The sequence below is a fragment of the Corylus avellana genome, chromosome ca5 (assembly GCF_901000735.1).
Source record: "Corylus avellana chromosome ca5, CavTom2PMs-1.0".
Lineage (NCBI taxonomy): Eukaryota > Viridiplantae > Streptophyta > Magnoliopsida > Fagales > Betulaceae > Corylus > Corylus avellana.
In genome coordinates, this window is record NC_081545.1 from 9785154 (window position 1) to 9808894 (window position 23741).

The 23741-nt window shown below is 34.5% G+C and overlaps 2 protein-coding genes across 3 annotated transcripts; one reads left to right on the forward strand and one right to left on the reverse strand.

Moving 5' to 3' along the window:
• Positions 1–6293: 6293 nt before the first annotated feature.
• On the reverse strand, positions 6294–7406 carry LOC132182537 (uncharacterized). Its single transcript, XM_059595813.1, has one exon. It carries the CDS (start codon positions 7328–7330, stop codon positions 6791–6793), a length of 540 nt encoding a protein of 179 aa, XP_059451796.1. The 5' UTR covers positions 7331–7406; the 3' UTR covers positions 6294–6790.
• A 9173-nt stretch (positions 7407–16579) lies between these two features.
• On the forward strand, positions 16580–23202 carry LOC132180524 (probable serine/threonine-protein kinase At1g54610). Of its 2 annotated transcripts, XM_059593392.1 has the most exons (9): positions 16580–16859; positions 16931–17960; positions 18772–19056; positions 19295–19612; positions 20126–20353; positions 21009–21109; positions 21493–21607; positions 21931–22404; positions 22733–23202. In XM_059593392.1, the coding sequence occupies exons 2-9, from the start codon at positions 17535–17537 to the stop codon at positions 22919–22921; spliced, it is 2136 nt and encodes a 711-aa protein (XP_059449375.1). In that variant the 5' UTR covers positions 16580–16859; positions 16931–17534; the 3' UTR covers positions 22922–23202. The 2 variants fall into 2 exon arrangements, with proteins under 2 accessions (XP_059449375.1, XP_059449374.1); XM_059593391.1 differs by having other exon boundaries at positions 16580–17960.
• The last annotated feature ends 539 nt before the right edge of the window (positions 23203–23741 follow it).

Sequence of the window (23741 nt, forward strand, 5' to 3'; positions counted from 1 at the left end):
GATGGCGTTGGAAAATTGATTCAAAGGTTTACAAATTCATGTTTCATTACTGCTATTACCAACGTTTACTACATCAAGACGGGTTGTAAATAGAAGATTGAAAATCTAGATAGTGTTGTTCGTTTGTAGTTGCGTTCAAACGGGCTATCAAACAAGTTTAGATAATGTTTTTGGTCTGCAATTACATTCAAAGGAGTTTTTGATAGAAGCACCTGTTTGATAACTCATCCGAATTCTATTTTATGAGGAAGTTGTGAATTCAGGTCAGTATAAGATGAAACCCTAGCCACGTTCGAACGAGTCACTTACTCATTCGAATGAAATGCAAAAATAAACTTTGTAAGTGACTTTATGTTATTGTTTTCTTAGGATTAGTAGTCTAGGTACTATAAGTATGTATTATAGTTGTTTAAAGCCTCAATTTTTTCTTTTGTTAATGTATTTTGGTTGATTATCAATAAGAAACACTATGAAAGTGGTTTTCTTTATATCATACCTTGAATCCTTGATTGAATTTTTGTTTTGGAAAGAGTTGTTTGTCTTTGTGAATCCACCACACCATGCTGCACCAGTTACCTTTCTCGAAGATAGAAGTGTGGGTGCTTCTCAGTTTTCGGACTCAACCTCTCAACCATCACCTTAGAGATGATATTCTCTCAATTGTCCCTATCAAGGATGACATCACACACCCTACGGTTGACCATGCAACAAGTGTGAAAGATGTTGTGTTATGTGGCTGCTCTTCTTCTCTTGGCTTCACGCGTATAAGTTGAACGACAAAGGAATGAGAGAGAATCACGCATTTATCTACGTCAACTACATCTTTGTAATGCCTCGTGGGAATCAATCAACTAGTAATTGATTCCATGGTTCATTTCCCAGCATTATCCTTCACAGGACGAGACTCAAAGATCTTAACCTCTCTTAAACAAGACAATACAACGAAAAACTTTAACTACAGGAATAAGAAAGCAACAACTAAATACCACAATCAAGATAACTAGAGTAGAGGTAACCACCATAGCATAATTAGATCCTCAATTGTACTAGTCAAAGACTGATCGTCAAAATAGATTACAAGCCATAAGATAATTGTCTGAACATAAGATAATAAAAAAAATGCCTAAGTTTAATTAGTGCTAGCATGATCACAATCTCTATCATCTCTGCCAGTAGGGTTCTTCCATCGTCCCATATAGACTTGAGCTAGGTCGGGTCCATGGCCTAAAAAATGACCTGGATTAGGTCCTGGGCCACCACCATTATTCTATCCAAAGGCATTATCCTCTATGCTAGCTAAACTACGCAATTTATACATAATGGAGGGAGAAAAGTAAAGGGGTAAGTCCAAAGACTTAGTGAGTAATAATGCACATAATAATCATGCCATTTAGTGATGAACTCCGTTTAGTAAATTATCAAACATTTTAAGTATGATAGTTATCTACGAATGCAGCATAAGTATAGTACACATTATAATCATGTGAATCAATGATAGTTCCATTGTATGGTCTACTCGAGATATTACTCCTTCTCAGCAGGGTTGGCGCTGTACCAATGGACCTGTAATACAATGCCGGTGCCCCGACTATTGTATGCTATCGTCCATAATACTAGCATCCCGACCGAGTCCGACCTCGGGTGGCCCACGTTACTAATGATGTACGTCCTGTAGTGACCCACCCGTTAAGGCTGTGCCAGTCATGAAATAATCATTGGATCCAAAGCCCATATATCACATCCACTCACACTTTTGACCATAGAGTTTGTTGGGGATAAAATCCGCTATGGGTCCTACTATCTCTCAACAACCCTCAATTATCTCATAAGATCTCATATTATCTCAACTACCTCACATTATCTCTCCACTATTTCAAATTATCCCTTAATCACTTGAAGGAAGAAGATCGAAGGAGCAGTTACATAGAAAAACCGCATAAAAGGGAACACCAGACATTGGTACAAGGGATTGATCATTTATTTCTTAATACATTGCTAGCTCCGGCTACATTTTGACTCCATATTCAACTGCTAACTTAAGCATCAGAGGGTGTCCGGGGCCTTCCCCGAGACCCCTTTGACGCTTATTATTTTGTAGGAGCCCGGAGATTGATGATCACAAACGCCTCAAAGAATGCGAAGATCACACCAATCGGAGATTGTTATGTCAAAAAAATGCATCAACAGAGTTAACATGTATTGTAAGCCCATAACCATTATCCCGCACGTACCGGTTTACTATGTCATACGATGCAATTAGTCTTGTTCGTATTTTACATGCATGCTATTACAAGTCTAATTTCTGTTATCTTGTTAAGTAACACATTTTCACAAATGATAGATGTCATAATGCAACAAAATGTATTTCATGAGAGTTGTAAAATGCATGTTTGGTATACAAAATAGTTGTACAATGCGGGAAAAGAAATGGCTAGGATTATGTGAGTTCATACTCACTTGGGTCCTATAGATCCTCTGAAAAGTCCTCCAAGGGGTCCGGGTTCTCCAAATCTATGAAAAGCCTACTATTAGTCCTAAGTCCAAACTAAAACAAACCTAAAACATGAAAATAGAAGCTATTGAACGACTGGCCAAACGATGTTCCTATGAAGTACTTCTGGGCGAGCGCTCATGCCCTAGGCCGAGCGTTCGACCAAAGAGTTCATGTAGAACCTCATTTTGGTCATACGATTTCCTAAGTAGTTCTAACATGTTCTAAGGCTACAAAAGGCCTTCTAACACTTCTTAACCAAAAACATCTTTATGCAACAAGAATAAGTCTAATGGAAAGGAAATGCTTAAAACAAGATTAAAACCTATACTTCTAGATTCCTCACAACTAAGCTATCGTAAGATATAAGGCTAGCATAACATCTTGAGAAAACTGATGTACAAATTTAATTGTACTCGCAAGCGCACGAGTCGTGTGCAATATAGTGTGTGTGCAAGTGCGAGGTCGATCCACAGGGAATTGTGTTTGTGAAATTTAATTTCTATCTAAATCAATTATATCTTAACCTAGTTCCGAATGATTTTGATCTTGAAAATAAACTAACATAAACTAAATAAAATAAAAATAATCAAAAGATAAACGACTAAGGTTTTAGAATTCACCTCACCAAATCAAAGCATACATTCTTATGTTTTCATTCATGCATCCGACAAACAATTAAACCCTATATATGTTCTATTGTTTTTTTATAAACCAATTGAATCATTCGATGAATCCATCTCTATTACAAATCACAACGAATATCCAATTGAGATCAAATCATCCATTGTATCCGTAAATCACAATGGATATAAGTCTCAATCAAATCATTCGATGTATCCGTTGGATGAAACACAACGAATATCCAACATTTTCATGATTTATAAACAACAATCAATCACAATTTTGTCACACAATTGAACTGAAACGAACATACATTACATTAAACGACGGATTTGTACGAACGAAACATAAAAATATAAAACTAATCAATGGTGAGGCTTCATCTTCAACCTTAGTTGAAGAATTAGCCTCTCATGACAAAAGAAATCATAAAGAAACTAAATTACTTCATTAAAATTAAAAACTTACAAAAGAATTCGAGTTCCAAGCTACAAAAACCCAGAAAACACGGAAAGCGACCAAGAACGGCGCTCCCGGCGCGTCTTCGTCTGATCCCCAATTGTGAGGCTTAGAGGTCTATTTATAGGGCTTAGGAGAGTCCTAGAAGCCCTAGTAATCCTAGGAATTTCGGAGATTTAAGTCCAAGCCCAATTAGAATAAAGAAAACCTAAGCCCAAATCGAAATAGGATTCGCCCAAAATTGCGGTCCTATATTGCGGCGTGATTTTAGCCTTGCGGTGCTCCGAATTGGGAAAATGCTATTTCACAATGAATTGTACAATTTTGAGTTATCTTTCCAATGCCGCTTGAATCATCTCAATCGGATATCTGAGGTGAAAGTTATGGCCAAAATACCGAGACGTATTCAGAATCCAATTTTGCATCCAATCCGATTTGACTTCAAATTGAGAAATTCCGAATTAATCATTTCCTTTATTTGATTAAACTTTAACCATGATTGGTTAAGCTTAACCATATCTTCTAGATCTTCCCAATTTGCCCTTTAAGCTTGGAATTTTTCCATAAACGCTTTATTTTCTTCCAAAAGCCTATAAAACAAAGAAAATACAAAAAGGAAGTAAAATGGCCTAATTAACCAAAACTAAAGGATTAAAACATGTAAGTTAAGGGCTGAAAATATGAATATTCTAGCACTTATCACAAGAGAGAGATGATTACCTTCCCAAAGCAAGAATTCTCAAGCAACTCCTCCTTCCTCTCCAAGAACACTAAGGAAATCACTCAAGGCTCACAACAATACTCAAGCAGCAATTCTAGAGACAATAAGGCGAAAATGAGGCTTATGGGTCAAATGGGAGATCCTATTTATAGGGGAAAAAGCTAAAAGCTCCGTAGGAGCAGGCTTGCAGTGCAGCGAGCGCTAGGTACTACAGTGTCGAGCATACACGTACTATTTACCCAATGGTTTTATGGTTGCACTCGTATGCTCGGGCAATATCCAGTGGTCAACTAAAAGTCATCTTACGCTCGGGTTGGTCCCTATACGAGCGCTTGTGTATTGTTTGCATGCGAGCGTTCGCGTGGTCCCCACACGAGCGTTCAGCCAGAGAGTCCAAAATTTCCAAAATGACCCTCCAGCTGTCCCTAGTGACCCAAAGATCCAATTAATCCCCTAGCCAAGCTATCTTAGCCTAGTTAATTATTTGGGTCACTACAATCTTCATCCTCACAATTGAATGGGTCAACGTCGATGGCACCATTCTCTCCATCTCTTTCATTTCCTCTTAAGTTGGCCTCCATAAGATTCATTGTTTGGCTCCTGGAACAATGATGTAACCTATGTCCTGACCAATTGCACTTAAAACACTTATCTGGACTATGTCGTGCATACAGAATATTGGACGAGGGTATTGCTAGTAAGGTCTCCCAGTATTGTTACAACTATTGGCTCCCCTACCAGTGGGAGATACAGGCTGTGTTGGAGCAACTGGCGACACTACAGGTTATTTTCCCTGATTCAGTGCAGCTCGCACTTGATCAAATGGGTTTTGCTCCATTATTGGCGCCCTAAGCCGCTCCAACTACTTTTTTGTCTGAATGGCCAAGATGACAACTTCTGTCAAAGTGAAGACTAGATGCATATACCCTGTCTTGAATGGCTACACGCAATCCTCTGACAAATCGCGCCACCTGTTGTCCCTTTGTCTCCATGAGATCATTGCCGATAGACAGTCAATAGAAATCGTCTACATATGCCTGGATTGTTCGACTCCCTTCTCGGCACTCTTGGTATTGTTGAAACATCCGCTGCTCAAAGTCCGGTAGCAAGAATCGTGCTTTGACTTCATCTTCAAGAATGGCTCATGGCACTTGATGATTACTTTGATTGGTTTGGAATGACGAATGAGCGACAAGTGCAGTTTGTGAAGATGAAGTTTAAGGGGCAAGCTTGAGTATGGTGGCATAGCGTTGAGGAAAAGTTTATCATCTTTCCATAGCTCCATTGGCAAGTCTCTTCGTCAATTTTTTCGACAGTAGGGATTCTCTTCCACTCTCAATCACGAGTCAACAATTGGCCCAACAGTATGACTTTCTTGTCCTACATTTCTAACAATGCTATTTGTTTGTACTTATTCCTACTCATTTAAAAAAATATAAAACTTTATCATCCGCCAAGAATTCACTCCTCAACGATTAACATGGTTTGTATAAAATTTTCGTTTTACTTTTTGCAGAAAAAGTAAATAAACAAAAATTGTTAAATCTTTTGGCCATCTCAAGAATGTTCATGATACTCTTTAGGCACTTTCAAAATGATCCGTAGTGGAAAGGACCCCCTTCGTTTCATCGCTCAGGTTTGGTCATTCTTGTTATGCATATTTCCCCCGAGTAATGCTCTATGCATTATAACTCTTACACTCACTTTCACACTCTTTGTCATAGCTTACAAAATTACAAATAAATCAAAATTCATTATTTAATCTATTTAAATTTAATGTTGATTTTAAAAGTTATTACGGAGAGCGTATATCATTTTTAATTTCCCGCTTCAGAGTGTTTAAGCCACCAACCAAATTTCAATGAGGCAAGAGTGCTCTTCTTGCTGTCCTCATGTGAATATATAGCATTTGGAGTTTGAAGTTTACCTTTTTTAAGTACTGGAAGAAGGACAATAATACATGAAGAAAGCTTTCTTATATGGAGCAATCCTCCAACATGTTTAATCATGTCCATTTTTGGTGAGGCATGATATTCCTTCATGTACGAGTCTAGGAGAACATTTCTGCCACAATCAAGTAGATGAAGCTACTGGCTATGACATACGAGTAGGTTTTCACATAACATCTCATTCTCCCACAAAATACATCTTCATATAACAGAGTTTTCATGAGAATACTCTTCACCCTAGCTAAAACTCCTAATTCAGTAAAAAAAAAACAGGAAAAAAAGGCACAATTTGCCCTACAAGACCAACCAAAGCAAGAAGAAGAAGAAGAAGAGCTCATGAAATTACTTAGTCAGTAAAAAAAAAAAAAAAAAACATACATCAGAATTGCCAAATATAGTACCATCTCATCAAGAAGAGGTTTCCATGTCCAGTTCCTAAGCGAAAGCCCAAAATAGAAACTTGACCAAAATCCCACCGCCCCAAATCGATCCGCAGAAGCACAAACAACCTCGTCGGAATCAAACACCAAACACTTGTAATTTATCCTATGAATTATCACCCTCACTGCTGTTCCTCCTAACAAGTGCAAAGTAACCCAAAACAGCACAAACAGCCGCCACAACATTCCCTTCCTTCAACAAAATCTTGAGCACAAATCCAACAATCTCCCTCGTAATCTTCCTCCCTTCCACAACCAAAGCCTTCCTGGGCTTCCCAAAGAAGGCAAGCAGAACCACAACAGTGATCCACGTCACCAGAGTGGCTGGAACCAGCACTGCAAGGGCTGCAACCATTGAAAGCAGCCCGAAAACTGCCCCTAGAAGGACAGAGGCGTAAATCGCCGGCCACCCAGAAGCCGACGAAGATGGCTGGGATTGTAATTTGTACCAAGAAAGTATGGATTTAAGGAAATTCCATGAAGATGTTAAAAGTATGGCGTACACTGTAACGAAAATACATACCCATGTTCTCCTTTTGCTCATAATCATAAGAAGTAACATGTACGATGATGATGATGATGATGATGCTGCTTGTGATGGTGAAGTGGGTGTGGTTTCTTGCTCATCTTTTATGTTGTCCGCCATTGAAACAGCTTGATTTTCTCCCAATTTTTTCTTCGGAAAAAAGCTCTCTCTCTCTCTCTCTCTCTTCTATTTTATTACTTCATTGGTTTTTAGTACCGTTCTGTGTCGGTATCTGGGAATAGATGACGAAAGTAGATATTATAAAAGATTTCCACGCGCGGCCAATTCCTCGTGGGTCAAGCTCGCCGTTCAATGATCTCATTTTTGGTGGGCGTGCATTCACGCTCCTTATAGTAAAGTGGTGGAGTGTTACTGTTTTGAACCCGGCCTCTGTTTAGCTAACCGGACACCGTTGGATATTACCAGTCTTGTCTTGGTTTTGAGATAAGTGTTTAATATTTCGTATTCGCACATCGATCGATCCGAGCCGCTAAGAAGTAAGATTATATGTTAATTTTACTTCGATTCATTTAACTAAATCATTCAAATTTTTTAACTCTAATCTGTTAGTTTGGTAATAAGTTTGTGTTAAGTTTATTCATCGTGTCAAAAATTATGAGACTTAAATATTATATGTCGAGACATATGTTTAAAACTATATAGATCGACCTTATATCGATCCATTTCGTATGAGAATTATAAAAAAGTTGAACCAAGTAAAGCAAAATGCATGTCCCCTTGGGAAGAAAAGACAGTTGGGCTCTTCTTTCCCTCTTAAGCTTTTGTTTTGGGCTTTTCAGATTTGGTTTGGAGTGAGGAAATAGCAAAGCACCCCACTTCGGCCTTTGGACCAAAAGTCCCATTTGGGGACTCTTTCTTTACTCCTTTTGTAGATTCTTTCGATTGCTTTCTTATTGGGGTTGCTAAACTCTCACTTTACACCTTCCAGATTCTCTTCAAATTTTCCTGGCACGCCAACTCTTGTATTTCATTTTTTGTGGGTATTTTCATATGAGTAATTACATAGTAGACTATATTTATTTGATTTGTATTCGCTTGTTTTACGACTATCATACAATTGAGATGATGTGACAGTAAAAATAAACTATTAATTCAATATTATTTTTATAATTACTGATCCAACGATTGAGTTTCACTCTCACATTAGCAAATTATTTGATAATTATATAGCAAACTACTAAATAGCATGACAATTTTCATATTCATGTGCTTGTGCATGAACAGTGATAGAAAAAAGGGTGGGGGGGCTTTGTAATAATATTTGTAAAAGAAAATTGTGCAAGAAATAGATGGATGTCATTACTCATAAACGTATCTATTAAAGACAAGTAATGTCATGCATTACCCCATTATCCCACTCTCATTCTCGTGGTCCGTCTAATCAAAAAAACTAATCCTCATGCGTCAAATGCTACTGGGATCATGCCACATAAGCTATAAGGATGAGAGGGAGATAATTAATGCATGGAATTACTCATGGAAAGAATGTGTCCTCAAATAAAGAAAAGAAAAAGGAAGTATAAAAGAAGAGAATAAATACAACACATCACCGACCAAGTTCACACTACTTCCGTGATGCTTTGGTCTCTAGCTTCTTTAGTATTGAAAAGATGAAAAACTTCATAGAGAAAAAGAGATGAGGAAGCAGAAAACTTTGGGTTAAGTCTTTTCATGACTATAGGGGTTCGTCTTGGAGCAATTCTATTAATTTCCTTGTTACTAATGATGGTTTCAAGCTTAATAATACAATTGACATTGCCTCTTATCTTGTCTCTCATTTCTCTAACATCTACACTAGTACTAATCCTTTATTTGATTCTGACCTTGGATAATCTGCTGGCTCCAAGCATCACCCAAGGAGAAAATTCAATACTTTGTGCCATCCCAATTGAGTAGGAAATCTTTCAGGCTCCGTCTCAATCTTAATGGGGCCTACAAAGTGTTGAGAATATATGTATGAGTGTAAAATGATAGAATTTTACATTAAAAATATGTAATAAGCGTGAGTGATTAATATAACATTGTTGGGCCCAAACCCAAAAGCTAAAGCTTTTGAGTTTTGTAGCGTCTCAACATGCTATATTATGCACTCACTTAAAAAAACACTCTCCAAGGCATCAATTTCCCTAACAAGTGGTCGCAGAGCTATGGTTAACTTCTTAGGACGAATGTATGGACGTGTCTGGTTGAGAGTTGTGTTCGTTTTCGCAACTCTTGACACGGGATACTCTTGAAAATATAAAAAGACTTGTAAGCGAGGGAAAACTTGGTTAATGTGGAAGAGATTCACAATTGAGTGAGAAATTATTATGAGTGCACTCGTAAGTCCCACATTAAAAAAGTATAAAGAAAAGCGTAATATATATATATATATATATATATAAGTGGACACAAGATTTTTAGGTTAGAGTGGCGTTCAAATATGTATATTAATGTTCTTTTGGTGAAAACTCTCAAACCGTGTATCTGCCCTCCACAAAGGCCCAGGCTTGGATTGGAAGCCAAGCTTGTTCTACTAGCCTATTATGAGGAAGAATGTGGTAGACTTTGTACAAGGTTTCTTGAGGTTATGTGGGCTCACAAAATTAAAATTTATATGGATTATGGGGGTTGTCTTGACATTGTCCCATTTATTAATTGTGTTTAATCTGATTGTCAGTTTTGCAAGTCATGTCAAAAATGATTAAATCTAATGCAAGATCCTTTACGAACCAATTGATCAATAACAATCCTTAACCCTAGGTGCACAGCTCCAGCTTCCTCTCACACTCAAAACCCTATAAATCGAATAATTTATAGGAAAATGAGAATTGAGAAATGCCCCCACATGATGTGACTAAGAATTTCAATGCTTGAGATCCATAGATAGAATCCAATCTGGAATTGGGATAGGAGAGAGAGGAAAAGCCAACCTGTAGCTACTGTAACAGCTGTGTATTATAGCCGTTGAGTTTGGCGGGTTTTACCGGTAATTTTGGGAATTTTTGGGAAATGGTCTTTCAGGTGATTTTTGGATTCTATAATTCTATTGGGTTGGGTTTTTGCGTCTTTTGAACTTCATGGGCCTATTGAGATTTTTGTGACTCCTTGGGTTTCAACAAAAATTAGACATTAAATATCTTTTTTGTTTTTTTTTTTTAAAGAATATCACATGAAATATCTTAGGTACAAAATAATTGCTCAGGGAGAAAAAAAAAAAAAAAAACTCTTATTTAAGAAGAATAATACTACACACTCTGACTTCTTTGCACCTATTTTTTGGCACTTATACGTGACTTTTAGAACCACCATTAAATTTATGATAGCTCGTTATTAGATTTTAATTTAATTATTGTTTTAAAATTCATTTATGAGGGTAGAGAAATATGTTCCCGATAGATAGCTCAATTGGTCAGGGACCACTTCTCATGAAGCGGAGGTCACTAATTTGAAATCTTCCTCCCCATTTTCTCTCCCATTGTGTGGACACGTAAAAAAAAAAAGTAATGCTAGGGGATAATATTTTCTTCATATTTGGTCTATCTCATCTTACAAATTAACATTAGATTTGTGAAATTATGTGGACTCTAAGTAAGTTAATGATAGACCCTACAAATTTAATGATTAATTTATTGAATTTATAGGAGAATATGACCAAATATAAAGAGCTTATTAACTCTTAGCATTTTAAAAAAAAATAATATTTGAAGAATTTTTTTGAAAAACTTGAAAGTATTTGCAACTTTCCACATAACAAACAAAAGTTATAAGACAATTCCAAAAGAGATTGATATTAATTTGGAAATTTCATTACAAAAGGAAATTCTCTGGATATTATAAGATATTTGAGAAAAAAAGATATTTGTTTATCAACTGACACATCATTCGTAATTTATTATGAATTAAAAAGGAAAATATTTTTTTAAAAAAAATAGATGGAGAGAGAGAGAGAGAATGAGAGAGAAAAGCAGATCGAAAAGGATAAAGTTGAAAATCAAACTCATGAGTCTACACGCACTTAACACGGGGTCGCCGGCGGGGTATTGCTTGCTTGCATAGATCAACAAATTCAAATGAAGGGGCCCCATACTTACCTGTGAAGCTATCTTACGAAACAAAAAAAAAAAAAATAGAATGGTTTTTTGTTCAACTTTTGCGGCATATTAAAAGGATGAGAATTTGGTTCTAGACGCCTACTCATTCAACTTTACTTCTTCTTCTTTTTTCCTATTAAAAAAGAAAGAACGGAACGATCAAAATGACTATTTTATTTGGACGTGATTCTAATAGTATATGTCTGTGAAAAATTGCATCAAAAAAGCCTACTTGTCTGTCTTGGTAGAGATGGTAACCTATGTTGTAGCTTGTCCCTATTCTTAAATTTGGAGTGTGGTTACGGGTACTATAGTTTTTATTATAAGTTATTTACAAATTTATGTGGTGTTTCACATGGTATATTTATTGGGTTTACAAATTGACACGTATGTACTACACCAGCCATTGAAATGTGGATTATGACGTAATAGTGAAACTTATTTTCATAAAATGAGTTGTAATAAAAAAAAAACTATATAGCATTTCAAGATTTTCTAACTTTATTCTTAAATTAAAACCCATTTATGGTTTCTTATCTACTTTATGCTTAGTTCTTGCTTTGTCTTATTTACTAAAACAATGTCACTAGGGAAGCAATGTGGTGATATTTTAGATAGAAAAAATATATATTTTTTTCATTCCATTTTTGTTATTTATTAGATAGAAAAATAGGAAAAATATGGCCAGAGAGCCAAGATAAATTTTTTTTGTAAACTCAGAATATTAAGTTGACTAAATTGAAAATTGAGATCCAAAATACAAAATTCAACAAAACACAAGAAGAATCTGAAAATATTTTTCCTAAACAAAGAAAAAAAAAAGGAGAAAAATCATATTTAACTATTAAGTTTTCTTCTAGGTTTCTAATTTGAATAATAAAATCCTTAGGTTTTATTCAAGTTTGAAATAGGTGATTGTCACTTTAACATCAAAATTAATAGTTCGTCATATATCACATGTATTCCATTTGACACATTAGGATCTATGTTAGCGCCCCAATGCAGTGTCACGCCAACTAGTGCCAAGTCATTGATAGAATCCAAAAAACTAAAAACCAACTATGAAAAACAGAAAACAAATCGATTTTCATTTATGAAAAACAATGATCCAATGCCACGCCAACTAGTGCCAAGTCATCGATAGAATCCAAAAAATAAAAACCAACTATGAAAAACAAAAAAAACAAATTGATTTGCTCCCTTTATGAGAAACAATGATCTAATGTGTGAATTAACACAAACAATGATCCTTGTTGATTACACTGAAACCCAAATAGATCTTCCTGCCACGTTGACTCAAAGAAAAAGATGATTTGGTGTCTTATTCAAAATAGCAAGAAACCCCCATGTGCTTACCATGAATCATTCCTTAACCCGCATGAATTGGTGTCTTATTCAAAGCACTATATAAAAAAGCATACCACATTTTTAAGGCTTTGTATGCATAGCTAGTTTATGCACGTACATGTGAAATGTGCTCGTGGTATGATATATATATATATATATATATATATATATATATATAAATGGCCCTCCTAGCAATCTTAGTAGGCAATCTTTTTTTATATGACCAACTAAAGGAAGGAGAAATGGGATTTGAATTAGTGATTTTTGTTTCAGGAGTCGTAATTTTTAGCCAATTATGTTACTTTTTGGGGTCTTGTTAATAGGCAATTTTAGAATAATGTTAAAAATCATATTTTTATTTTACAATTATTCCATAATGTTGATAATAACAGTCTTAATTAACCTTTAATTTTTTTTTTTTTTAATTTTTAATTTTTTTTTTTTTTAACAATGACTGGTTTAAAGTTAGTTGAGACTAGGGTTGTCAATTTTTGACATAACCGACAAATCAAACACGAACCCAATATGAAATTAAATGGTTAGGCTTGATGAGTCTGACCTGTTTAATTAAATAGGTCGGGTTATGATTTATTTATATAATCTTATACATATGCCTTGACACGACCCGAACTTGACACTCGACATAATAGTTGAAATTTTTTTTCTCATAACCTGCGAACCAGATACGAACTCAATACAAAATTAGAGAGTTAAGGTTGATATGTTTGACCTACTTAAATGGGTCGGGTTATGATTAACCTATATAATCTTATATCTATGCTTTGACACAACTTAAACCCAACACGTAAACACAAATTGCCACCCTTAGTTGAGAGTCTTGAGACCGTTATATTAGCATTATGCGATAAAATTATATATATTTTTTTTAAAATTACTCTTGATCTAAATGGACCTCCTAGTAGTCTTAATCATATAAATATACTCAAAGATATTTTCATACTTCCAAGATATGGCTGTTAATCTCTCTATATGTCCCTGATTTCTTCTTCAATGGTCCCCTGTCTCATTCAAACAAATTATGGAAAATGCTCTAAAAAATAATAATAAAAATAAAATAAAAAGAAGAAAAAGATCATTAGAGAGTATTGAAAATTTGTAATCGGTGTTTTAATTTAATGAAGGAAATAATCATATTGTTTAAGACTATTTTTTTTTTTCGGTCTTATAGAATTTAAGTTTTTTTTTTTGACGAATAATTTAAGTTGTTGTACTCCACATGTCCCATGTTGACTCGCCATGCCAGCAAAGAGAACTAGGCCACGACTTTGAAAGATATTACGTGTACGGACAGCGAAGACTTACTTTATGCTTACCAATTTATTTATTTATTTATATTTATTTCTTTTATTTTTAGCCAACAAAACTAATTTGTTAACAAAGTTAGTGCCCTTGTTTGCTAGAGTGCGTTTCACATTAATATTTTTTTATTATCTGTTTGGGAGTGCGATTTTAATAAATGTGATTTTAAAAATTGCGTTTTTAAAATTGCACAAGAGTTTGGTAAAACAAGTGAATATATATATATATATATATATATATATATATATTATCAATTGAGTGTTTGGATAACATTAGCATATAATTGCGGTTTCATGGCCAAATAGGTAAATATTGTGCCAAATATTGTTTTAAGCAAAATCGTAATTTTGGTTTAAATTCGCACCTTTTCAAATAGCACCCACTAATCAGCTTATAGAAATCGCAGATTTTTCTACGATTTTAAAATTTACGTTTTTAAAATCGCAATTCCAAACACTCTAAAATTGCAATTTGGTTTAAAAAGGCAGATTATTTATTTAGAAACGCAGTCTAAAACTGTGATTTTAAATTAAATTGTTTGAGATCGTAAAAAATCAATGTTTTCAAATTAATTAAATCTGAGTTTTTTAAATTGCAAATCCAAACGGATCCTTAAACCATTTTCCTACTCACTTTTTTTTTTTTTTTTAATAACGTTTTGAAATAAAAATACTAACAAACAATCTTAAACACAAAATACTCAAAATTATTTTCACATTTATGTTAATTAAAAAAAAAATGCACCCTTTAACACCCAAATAGAGCCAATATTTTGGTATGAAGTGGTAAAATTTAATGTAAAATATTTCTATTATACCCATTAAAAAAGAAAAAAAAAAAAAGAGAGAGAAAAAAAAGAAATTATGGTAAAAAGAAGGAAAGAGAACCTTCTTTTTTTTTAAAAAAAAAATAAAAAAAAAAAAACTTTTTTAGGATATAATAAAAAAAAATTAAAATTTTAAACAAATATGACGTGGTTGATTTGTTAGCGTCGTGCATACATTACTGACCACATTTCGTTAGTATTTGGATGGAAAGGAAAAGGTAGAGATTACGGGTTTTTAAGTAGTGTATTAAAATTTTTAAAATTTATAATTTCACCTATCTGTTATGATATTTTTTTAAAATTATAACGGAGGGGTGATAAATTTTCAAAATACCCCGATATTTTTGTTTCAATTTTTAAAAATTAATTGTAATTTTTTAATTTCATAAAGTTTATAGGGTTATAATAGTCATTTTACTCTGTGATAATCTAATTTAACCTCATACTTTAACAGCGGAGACCGTGGGGTATGATCGTAAATTTATTAAAATTAAATACACTAAATTATAGGTGTGTTTGAGATTGCGATTTCATATAAAAAAAATTGATTTTAAGCCAAATCGTAGAAAATAAATTCTTTGGGTTTACGATTTTAAAAAAATCGCGATTTGAAAAAGCAGATTTTTTTTGCATTCGCAGGTAAAGAAGTGTCTTTTTTTTTTTGGGAAAAAACGCACAATTTTAAAGGCTAAAGTACCATTTTAAAGGTCAAACCGAGATTTTGTCAAACGCTTAGGGTATTTTTTGAAAATCACGTTTTCAAATTGTATATTTTAAAATCGTACTTTTTTAAATCGCAAACCTAAATGAACCCGAAGAATTTTAAAACTTTGAGGTGGAGATTAAAAAAGCCATAAAAATTCAAGAAGATTAAATGAAGTGTTAATAAAGATTATATATGTATAAATCACCCTCTTTTTTTTTTCTCTCTCTCTCTCTAAGCGTATAAATCACGTTAAAACATAAAGAATAAGTTTTAATTTTCTCCAGTTTTTTTTTCTCTCTCTCTAAGCGTATAAATCACGTTAAAACGTAAAGAATACGTTTTAATTTTCCCCAGACAGAACATAATATCCTCTTGGAAACAAATTCCATGAGCCTAGGCGAAATCAAAAGAGGTCAAAAGAGTAACGCTATCCGTACGAAGAATTTTTAAGTACTCCAACTAATTTGTACTCATTTAATTGATAATGTCTTTTAAACGTTCAATTAAGACAATATTCTCTTAAAACTACCACAAATTTACCAATGTCCTCCAAGGTCAAAAAAAAAAAAAAAACCCATAAATTTTTGTCAAAAAGGCAAAAATACCCCTACAAATTCGAGAAAAAAAATTAATTTTTTCTTTAATTTTTTTTTTTGAAAATTTCCTTTTTTTTTATATTTATTTTTTTTAAATTTTTTTTATTAAGGATATTTTTGTTATTAGGGAGAAATTGACAAATTTTGATAGTTTGAGAGGAAATAAAAATTTTAAGAAAACATTATTAATTAGATGATAGTTTGAAAAGAATAATTGGGCTTTTCTTAAAAAATTTCTAATACCTAAATTGGCCCTGAAATTTTTAAAGGTTCGGGGGATATAGGTGACCGACCTGCCCTCACTTCCAATAGGGAATGGTTGGGCTAATAAATTTTTTCTTCTTTTATTTTTTGGTTGCGCTTAGGTGGCCTAATAAAACGTTAGTTTCTCTTCAACTATTGCATTAATTCCCAACGTTAGCGTTTCGCCAAAACAAAGGTACAAAACTCAAAAGACAGTTTTAAACAGCTAATAACTCAAAAAGGCAAACAGCTCTTTCCAGGAACCGCTCAGCTGTTGTGAGAGAGAGAGAGAGACAGAGTGTACGTGGGTTTTGATTCATTCTGTTGACTGGGAAAAAGGCCGGCATCGGCCGTCTATATGGTGCTTATGTATTCTGTAATATTTATATTGAAATGACATTAATGTATACGCGTTGAACGATCAAACCAATCCAAACGAAGCCGCTCTTTCCTGGAGACTAAAGTCTATACCTATCCCCCTCTTATATTAAACTCCTAACTTGTATGGATTTTCAAGGTATTATCAGCATCACTGAACTGGGTTTCCTCTTCTTTTTCATTCTTTTTAAAGTCAACTAATCTTTGCAGATTCCGAAGGTATGGTGTTTCAAATATGGTGGGTGAATAGCGTATTTCCTCAGTTTTGAGTTTTCAATGAAATTTGATGAAGCATGGGGTTCTTGGACTTATGGTATTCAATTCTTTGAAAGATTTGTAGTTTTTGATAAGGTTTGAATTAGAGCAGATACGGTTTATTATTCTCTTTTGATGTATTGGGTATTGGGGGAAGTTTGAAATTCTGAATAAAGATCATAACTTTAGTTGATTGTATTTCAAAACTGTTGTTGATGGGTATGATGGAGAAAGGGAGTTTCAGGAAGTTTGGTATTGATTTTGGGGGGAGATTTGTGTTAGTGAAGGAGAAAAGTACTGTTAATTGATTGAATTTTGGGTGTTTTGGGAATTTTGGTATTGATTTCAGGACAATAATTGTCTTAGCGACAAGCAAAGTATTGTTAGTTGATTTAATTTGGGTGTAAAGTGCAACATGGGTGTTAGTGAAGGAGAAAATTACTGTTAATTGATTGAATTTGGGTGTTTTTGGCAAGTTTGGTATTGATTTCAGGACAATAATTGTCTTAGCGACAAGAAAAGTATTGTTAGTTGATTGAGTTTGGGTGTAAAGTGCAACATGGGTGGTATCTGTACCACGGCTTCTTCGGCTGTCGAAGACAGAGACAGCCAGGCAAGCTCGAGGAAGAGATTGTCGTCATTGAGCAGACGATCATCATCGGAGTTACGAGTGAATTCTTCAAGAAGACATGACGGAATACGGGGCAGTGATAGATTGGGATTGCACAGTGATGAAGTGAAAGCTATGCGCATTGATAGGAAAGCCAATGGTTCGATTCGGGTTTATGATGATCAGATTGAGAAGAAGAGGAGAGAGAAGTCTGAAGTCTCTGCTATCGAACATCCGGGCTTGGGAAGGGTTCCAAAGGCTATACATGGAGAGCAGACTGCGGCAGGGTGGCCGGCTTGGCTATCTAATGTGGCCGCAGAAGCTATCAAGGGATGGATACCGCGGAGGGCAAATACTTTTGAGAAATTAGAAAAAGTATGTTCCATTTTTTCTTTGATGCTCAATTACATTCATGCTTTGCAGTTTGACCACTGGTTTTGCCTAGTGAATACTCTCACAATAGTTGCAGGAAATTAACATGTCCAAACCATGATTACTAGTTTGCTTGACTGAATTTTACTGATATGATATTAGTTCTATTACATGATTGGGGTTTTTGATTGAATGTCAGAACCATATTTCCCTGTTTATTTTACATTTTAAGGAAAAAATATGTGGAGTGAAAAGGAATGCAGTGGAAATACTTTATATATAACACTTTGATGAGAATTACTCAAATAAGCATTTAGTAGATTGTTGATTTTTCTAACATTGATTGGAAATATAGCAAGTTGGATGCTTCTTCATGTCTAGAGAAACCATTTTTACTATCATTAGCTATAGAGTTTGTTTTAAACTAAAAAAAAGGAAAGAGAAAAATAATGCAGCCATGCATCTCCTCTGTAAAGGGAATTTGAATTAAGTTGTTGAAAGTTCATGTCATTTTCTTGATCTAAATCATTTAGAGAAATGTTCGGCTTACAAAATATTTACAAAAAAAAACTCTTACAAAGTGATGTGGCACACCATGATTAAATTTCTCAAAATTTGAATTCATCTCATCTCAATCATATTTTGCCACATCACATTGAAAGAGTTTTTTTATAAAATATTTTGTAAGCCTAGCATTCTTCAATCATTTATCATGATTCGGGTGGGAGGAGGATGTGTTTCTAATTACTGTTATCCATGTTGATATTCTCAATCCTGCTTTGGTTTCATCTGTGGTGGCATCTCCTTTCTGCAGATTGGCCAAGGAACTTATAGTAGCGTTTACAAGGCTCGTGATGTTATCAATGATAAAATTGTTGCTTTGAAAAAAGTACGATTTGATAATCTGGATATTGAGAGCGTCAAGTTTATGGCAAGGGAAATCATCATTTTACGACGGCTTGATCATCCGAATATAATAAAGCTGGAAGGCTTGATCACATCGCAAATGTCACGCAGTTTATACCTTGTTTTTGAGTATATGGAACATGATCTTACAGGGCTTGCATCATGCCCTGGCATAAAGTTCTCAGAACCACAGGTACCATATAATGGTTTTTAGGTTCTCCCAGACTTCTGTTTTGTGAGGTATCTCATTGTTGGTATTTTTAAACACAGACATTTCTGGATGAAATGTATACCTTTCTCAGCCTTTTGCCTAAAATCAGATAGCTGGAGGCCATTTTGATGCAAATTTTTCCTTAATTTTGCCTTAGATTGAAATTTTAGTGTGCTTGTTTGCTATGATGTATGAATTCTAATGCCTATTTCTATGTTAGGTTAAATGTTACATGCAACAACTTCTAAGTGGACTTGATCATTGTCATAGTCGTGGTGTCCTGCATCGTGATATAAAAGGTTCAAATCTTCTTATAGATGATAATGGCATTTTGAAGATTGCGGATTTTGGCTTGGCTACATCTTACAATCCTCATCATAGTGTTCCAATGACAACCCGTGTGGTCACTCTTTGGTACCGACCACCAGAACTTTTACTTGGAGCATCTCACTATGGGGTTGCGGTGGATTTATGGAGTACTGGTTGCATACTGGGGGAATTATATACTGGCAAGCCTATCTTGCCAGGAAAGACAGAGGTACAATGTTTATATGCAATACTGATGCCTCAGTCTGTTACTATGTCATGTGCAAATATCCTTTGGGATTTCCATAAACTGCAGAAGCACAGGAAAAAAAATAAAAGAAAAAATAAAGAAATTAAAAGAAAAGGGACAAAAAGATCTCATTTTAACTAGAATAACAAATTTGATCTCCAATATATATGTTGAGGGTTGTTGGAGATTTGCACTACATTGAAATGAAGCCATTTCTATTTACAAACTATTGTTCTTGTTCTTGTTGTTATTGTTATTTTTTATTGGTTGGTGGCTTTCATTGCTTGAATTCAATATAAGCTCTTGTCCTGTGCGTCAAAAGTACAATTTTCCCATACTCCATTTTATGTTTTAGTTGTTTCCTCTGATGCACATGCTGGGACATACATATTCACTCACAAATTTGTAGAACTGGCTTTTTCCATTTTCCAAAAAATAGCATGTTAGTATTACATATAATTGGTTCCTTTGAGCTTATTTATGCATTCCTTGTAGGTTGAGCAATTGCATAAGATTTTTAAGCTTTGTGGCTCACCTTCTGATGATTACTGGAGAAATTTGCGGTTGTCCCATGCAACATTCTTCAGACCACCACAGCCTTATAGAAGATGTGTTGCCGAAACATTCAAAGATTTGCCTGCTGCTGCCATGGGGCTTATTGAGACCTTGCTTTCTGTAGATCCTGCAAATCGAGGAACTGCAGGATTTGCTCTAAAGAGTGAGGTATGCATGTTTTAAATTTCTGAGAAATGCTGTAAAACATAATTTGGTTGATATTGAACCCTTTATGATCTGAAACTTATTTATGCTCATCCTTCTTATATGGAACACTGAATAGCATTGTTATTAGATACTGATTTACATGATTCTATATTATTATTATTAAATTTTTTGTTTTCCTTTTATTTTTTTGGTTCCTTAAAGTCTTTTTTTTTTTCTTGCGTGCTGCGATAAAAAGAGAATTAGACACACATGGAAGAGAGGCCAACCTGAAGAATAAAAAGAAGCAGAAAAATTTATTATAAATTGATAACTACGTTCGAAGTGACTTTTGACGATAAAATACATAACATACTAAATAAATATATAAAAAAGTAAAGAAATTGGTAAAGCCATTCACTGATCAAAGAAAAGAAAGTAGCAGTAACTGATGCTAGATAAACTCAACTATTGGTTATTGAGAATACTCTTAATTTTGGGCCTTATGTTAAAAGGAAACCAAACCTCTCAACATTTCCTTAGCAGTGCAATATTACTTATTCTTGATGATTGCTGATGCATTATTTCTGTTTAATATTTATGAGCTACTTGTTTCATCTATATTATATTGAGGCCTGTGATCTTTGTTTGCTATTTTAATTAGTAATTGCTTTTACAGTTCTTTACGACGAAACCTCTTGCTTGTGATCCTTCAACTTTGCCAAAATATCCTCCCAGCAAAGAGATTGATGCGAAAGTGCGGGATGAAGTAGCTAGAAGGTACACATTATAAGTTGATTCTATTTCATGCGGCAAGATAAGATGATAAGTGTTCTGCTTTATTTGTAGAAAACTAGTAACTCGCTTCCTAACTAATGTTTAAATGTTTTCAAAATTTGATTATCATTATCTAAATAGTGCTACAAATATATGTTTTTGTCACAAGCGCAGTAGTAATATTTGGGAGTGATCCCTATTTAACCTGAAAAAGGAATGATGCACGTCTTTTTAAGTGGTGAAATATGGTCATTTCTTGAAATAAATAATAAGAATTGTGATTGTTGTCTGTGGTTTCTACATAACGCCTTGATTTTTGTCAAAGGGAGGCTTATTTGTTTTCTAAGAGTGATGGTCCTGAGTTAACCTTTCATTAATTCTCACAGGCAAGGAGATGTTGGAGACAAAGACCGGAAGGTTGACCTCAAAAAGAGAGGACAAAAAGAATCCCGGGCAATTCCTGGATCAAATGCTGATGCTCTGCCTTTCATGTCAATGCAGGTGACTAGAAATTGAGTCTAAAATCATCGTTTTGTAACTGATTAGATTGAACTGAACTATGCTACCTAGATGTCAGCACAGTTAATTTGTGATGCGGCATAATGTGGTTGATTATAGATTTTACTTTATATTTTGAACCCTGATCATTAGGGAAGTTCTATGTTTTACAGCATAACCATATGGGGGTGAATTTTACTTTTCCCCCCAAGGAATTTGTTCTATTATGTTCTTTTCTAAAGTACTTGTTTTTGAAACTACTACTGATTTTGTCTGTCTAGTTATTTTTGAACATCATTTGTTTTGTTTTGTTTTTTTAATTACAGAGAAGACAAGGCCAATCCAGTTTTCAGACCAAAAGTGAATTGTTCCACTCTCATAGGGAGGAAACTCATTCTGGTCTTTTGGTTGCTCCACCTAAACAGCCACGACCCGTTAAAGAAGTACGAACAGGTGAACCGGAGCATCTTCATAAAAGGGTTTCCCACTCAGGACCATTGGTTCCTGGACCTAGATGGACAAAGTCGGAAAAGGAACTTGATGCTCCATCGGCTGTTTCTACTGCAGTCAACTTATCAAAACTGTCTGGTTTGGTAGTGACTAGGACTTTTTCGTTGTCCGACGATCACCAAGAAAAACCTGGTCCTACACAGCCAGACACAACAGAGCAATTTGGCAGGATTTCAGGATCAGGTAGTGAATTGGAGTCCAGAAGAAGGCAGGATCATAAACATCACTCGCAGAGAAACGGCGATTTCAGTCAGATCGATGGAAAGGGCCGTACTAAAGAACCATCTCTAGTAAGTTATTTATCATGCTTTTTCCTTCGGTTATTTCTCATTTACCTGCCACAAGTTCTAAGCAACATTTTGCTAGGCATAGATATCAGTTTTTTATATAATCCAACACTAACTGCTGAATGTTATTGGAATAAATAAGTCCAAATGCTTCTTCATGGTATATCTTCTGATATATTGGAACAAGTTATGGAGTCCAACCATGTGCATCAATGAGCTTTCACAGTTTTCTGGTCAAATTTATGATTTTCTTCAACTTAGTTAGTGTTCATGCATCTCAAAGGTGAGTCTAGTTATCTAACTCTAGATGCTTTTTATTGTGTTGTTTCAGCATGGTCATGGGTCAAGGGGAAGCAAGATCTATGTCTCTGGTCCCCTACTAAATTCATCGAACAATGTGGACCAGATGCTTAAAGAGCATGATCGCAAGATCCAAGAATTTTCTCGACGAGCACGGCTCGACAAGACGAGAGTTGATCAGAAAGTTCATTCTCGTGGGAGGCAAGTGACTGCTAATTAGTGGCTCATATTTAATCCTGTAGGTGGATGAATCAGCAATGGCTTCCAACAATGTCATGGATAATCGTCTCTGGCTCCATGCACAAAGCTATTTCTGCTCTTTTGTAATTATAATTCTGTTTTATATTTTTTTAACTACACATTTCTACAATAATAGAAAAAAGCAGTGTATAAAGCTTCTCTTTTGCAATGCTACCCGACATGTTCGAGGTGTTTGGAAATTTGAGGATGATTAAATTGTATTTTGTTTATTTATCACAGAATATCGCCACCATTTCTTTCCCTCTGTTGTTGCTTGCTATCAGAATCGACTCTGCTCTTCTCCCTTCCTTTGTTTCTCTTATGTGTTGTGATAAAATTCTGGCCTTGTATTTGCTCTAGGGTAAAGTAGGTTTTTCTGTTTTCTTCTTCTAGCCAAATCTCAAGATTTGGTGATAAACCCCATACTTTTGCATGAGAAACTATGCATCCCAACAACAAAAAAGCTACCCCAAAAAAAAAAAAAAAACCTAGGGAAATGAGTTTGAATGACTTCACCAAAACATGGTTTCCAAAAGAGTTATTATTATTTTTTTTAAAATTTTATTTTTTATTCATTTTTATTTTTATAATTTTGATGTTTTTGCAAAGTAAATATTATTAGAAATCATGTATTATGTGAAGTTCAAATCATGCAAGATGGCTCCCACTAACCATTATTTCGGTCATATCATCAAATAAATATGAACAAGGCTTTGATTTTTCAGCCCTTCTGGCAAAAATGGATTAGCAATTTAAATAAGATCTTATCTCAAATTGGAAGAATGTCTAGCTTTCTATTG

Bases quoted from the DNA above. Each gene is read 5' to 3' on its own strand.
- LOC132182537 (XM_059595813.1), bottom strand. From the start codon at position 7,330: ATGGCGGACAACATAAAAGATGAGCAAGAAACCACACCCACTTCACCA.
- LOC132180524 (XM_059593391.1), top strand. From the start codon at position 17,535: ATGGGTGGTATCTGTACCACGGCTTCTTCGGCTGTCGAAGACAGAGAC. The intron at 17,961-18,771 runs GTATGTTCCATT...TCCTTTCTGCAG, and splicing joins CTTTTGAGAAATTAGAAAAA to ATTGGCCAAGGAACTTATAG. The intron at 21,608-21,930 runs GTGACTAGAAAT...TTTTAATTACAG, and splicing joins TGCCTTTCATGTCAATGCAG to AGAAGACAAGGCCAATCCAG.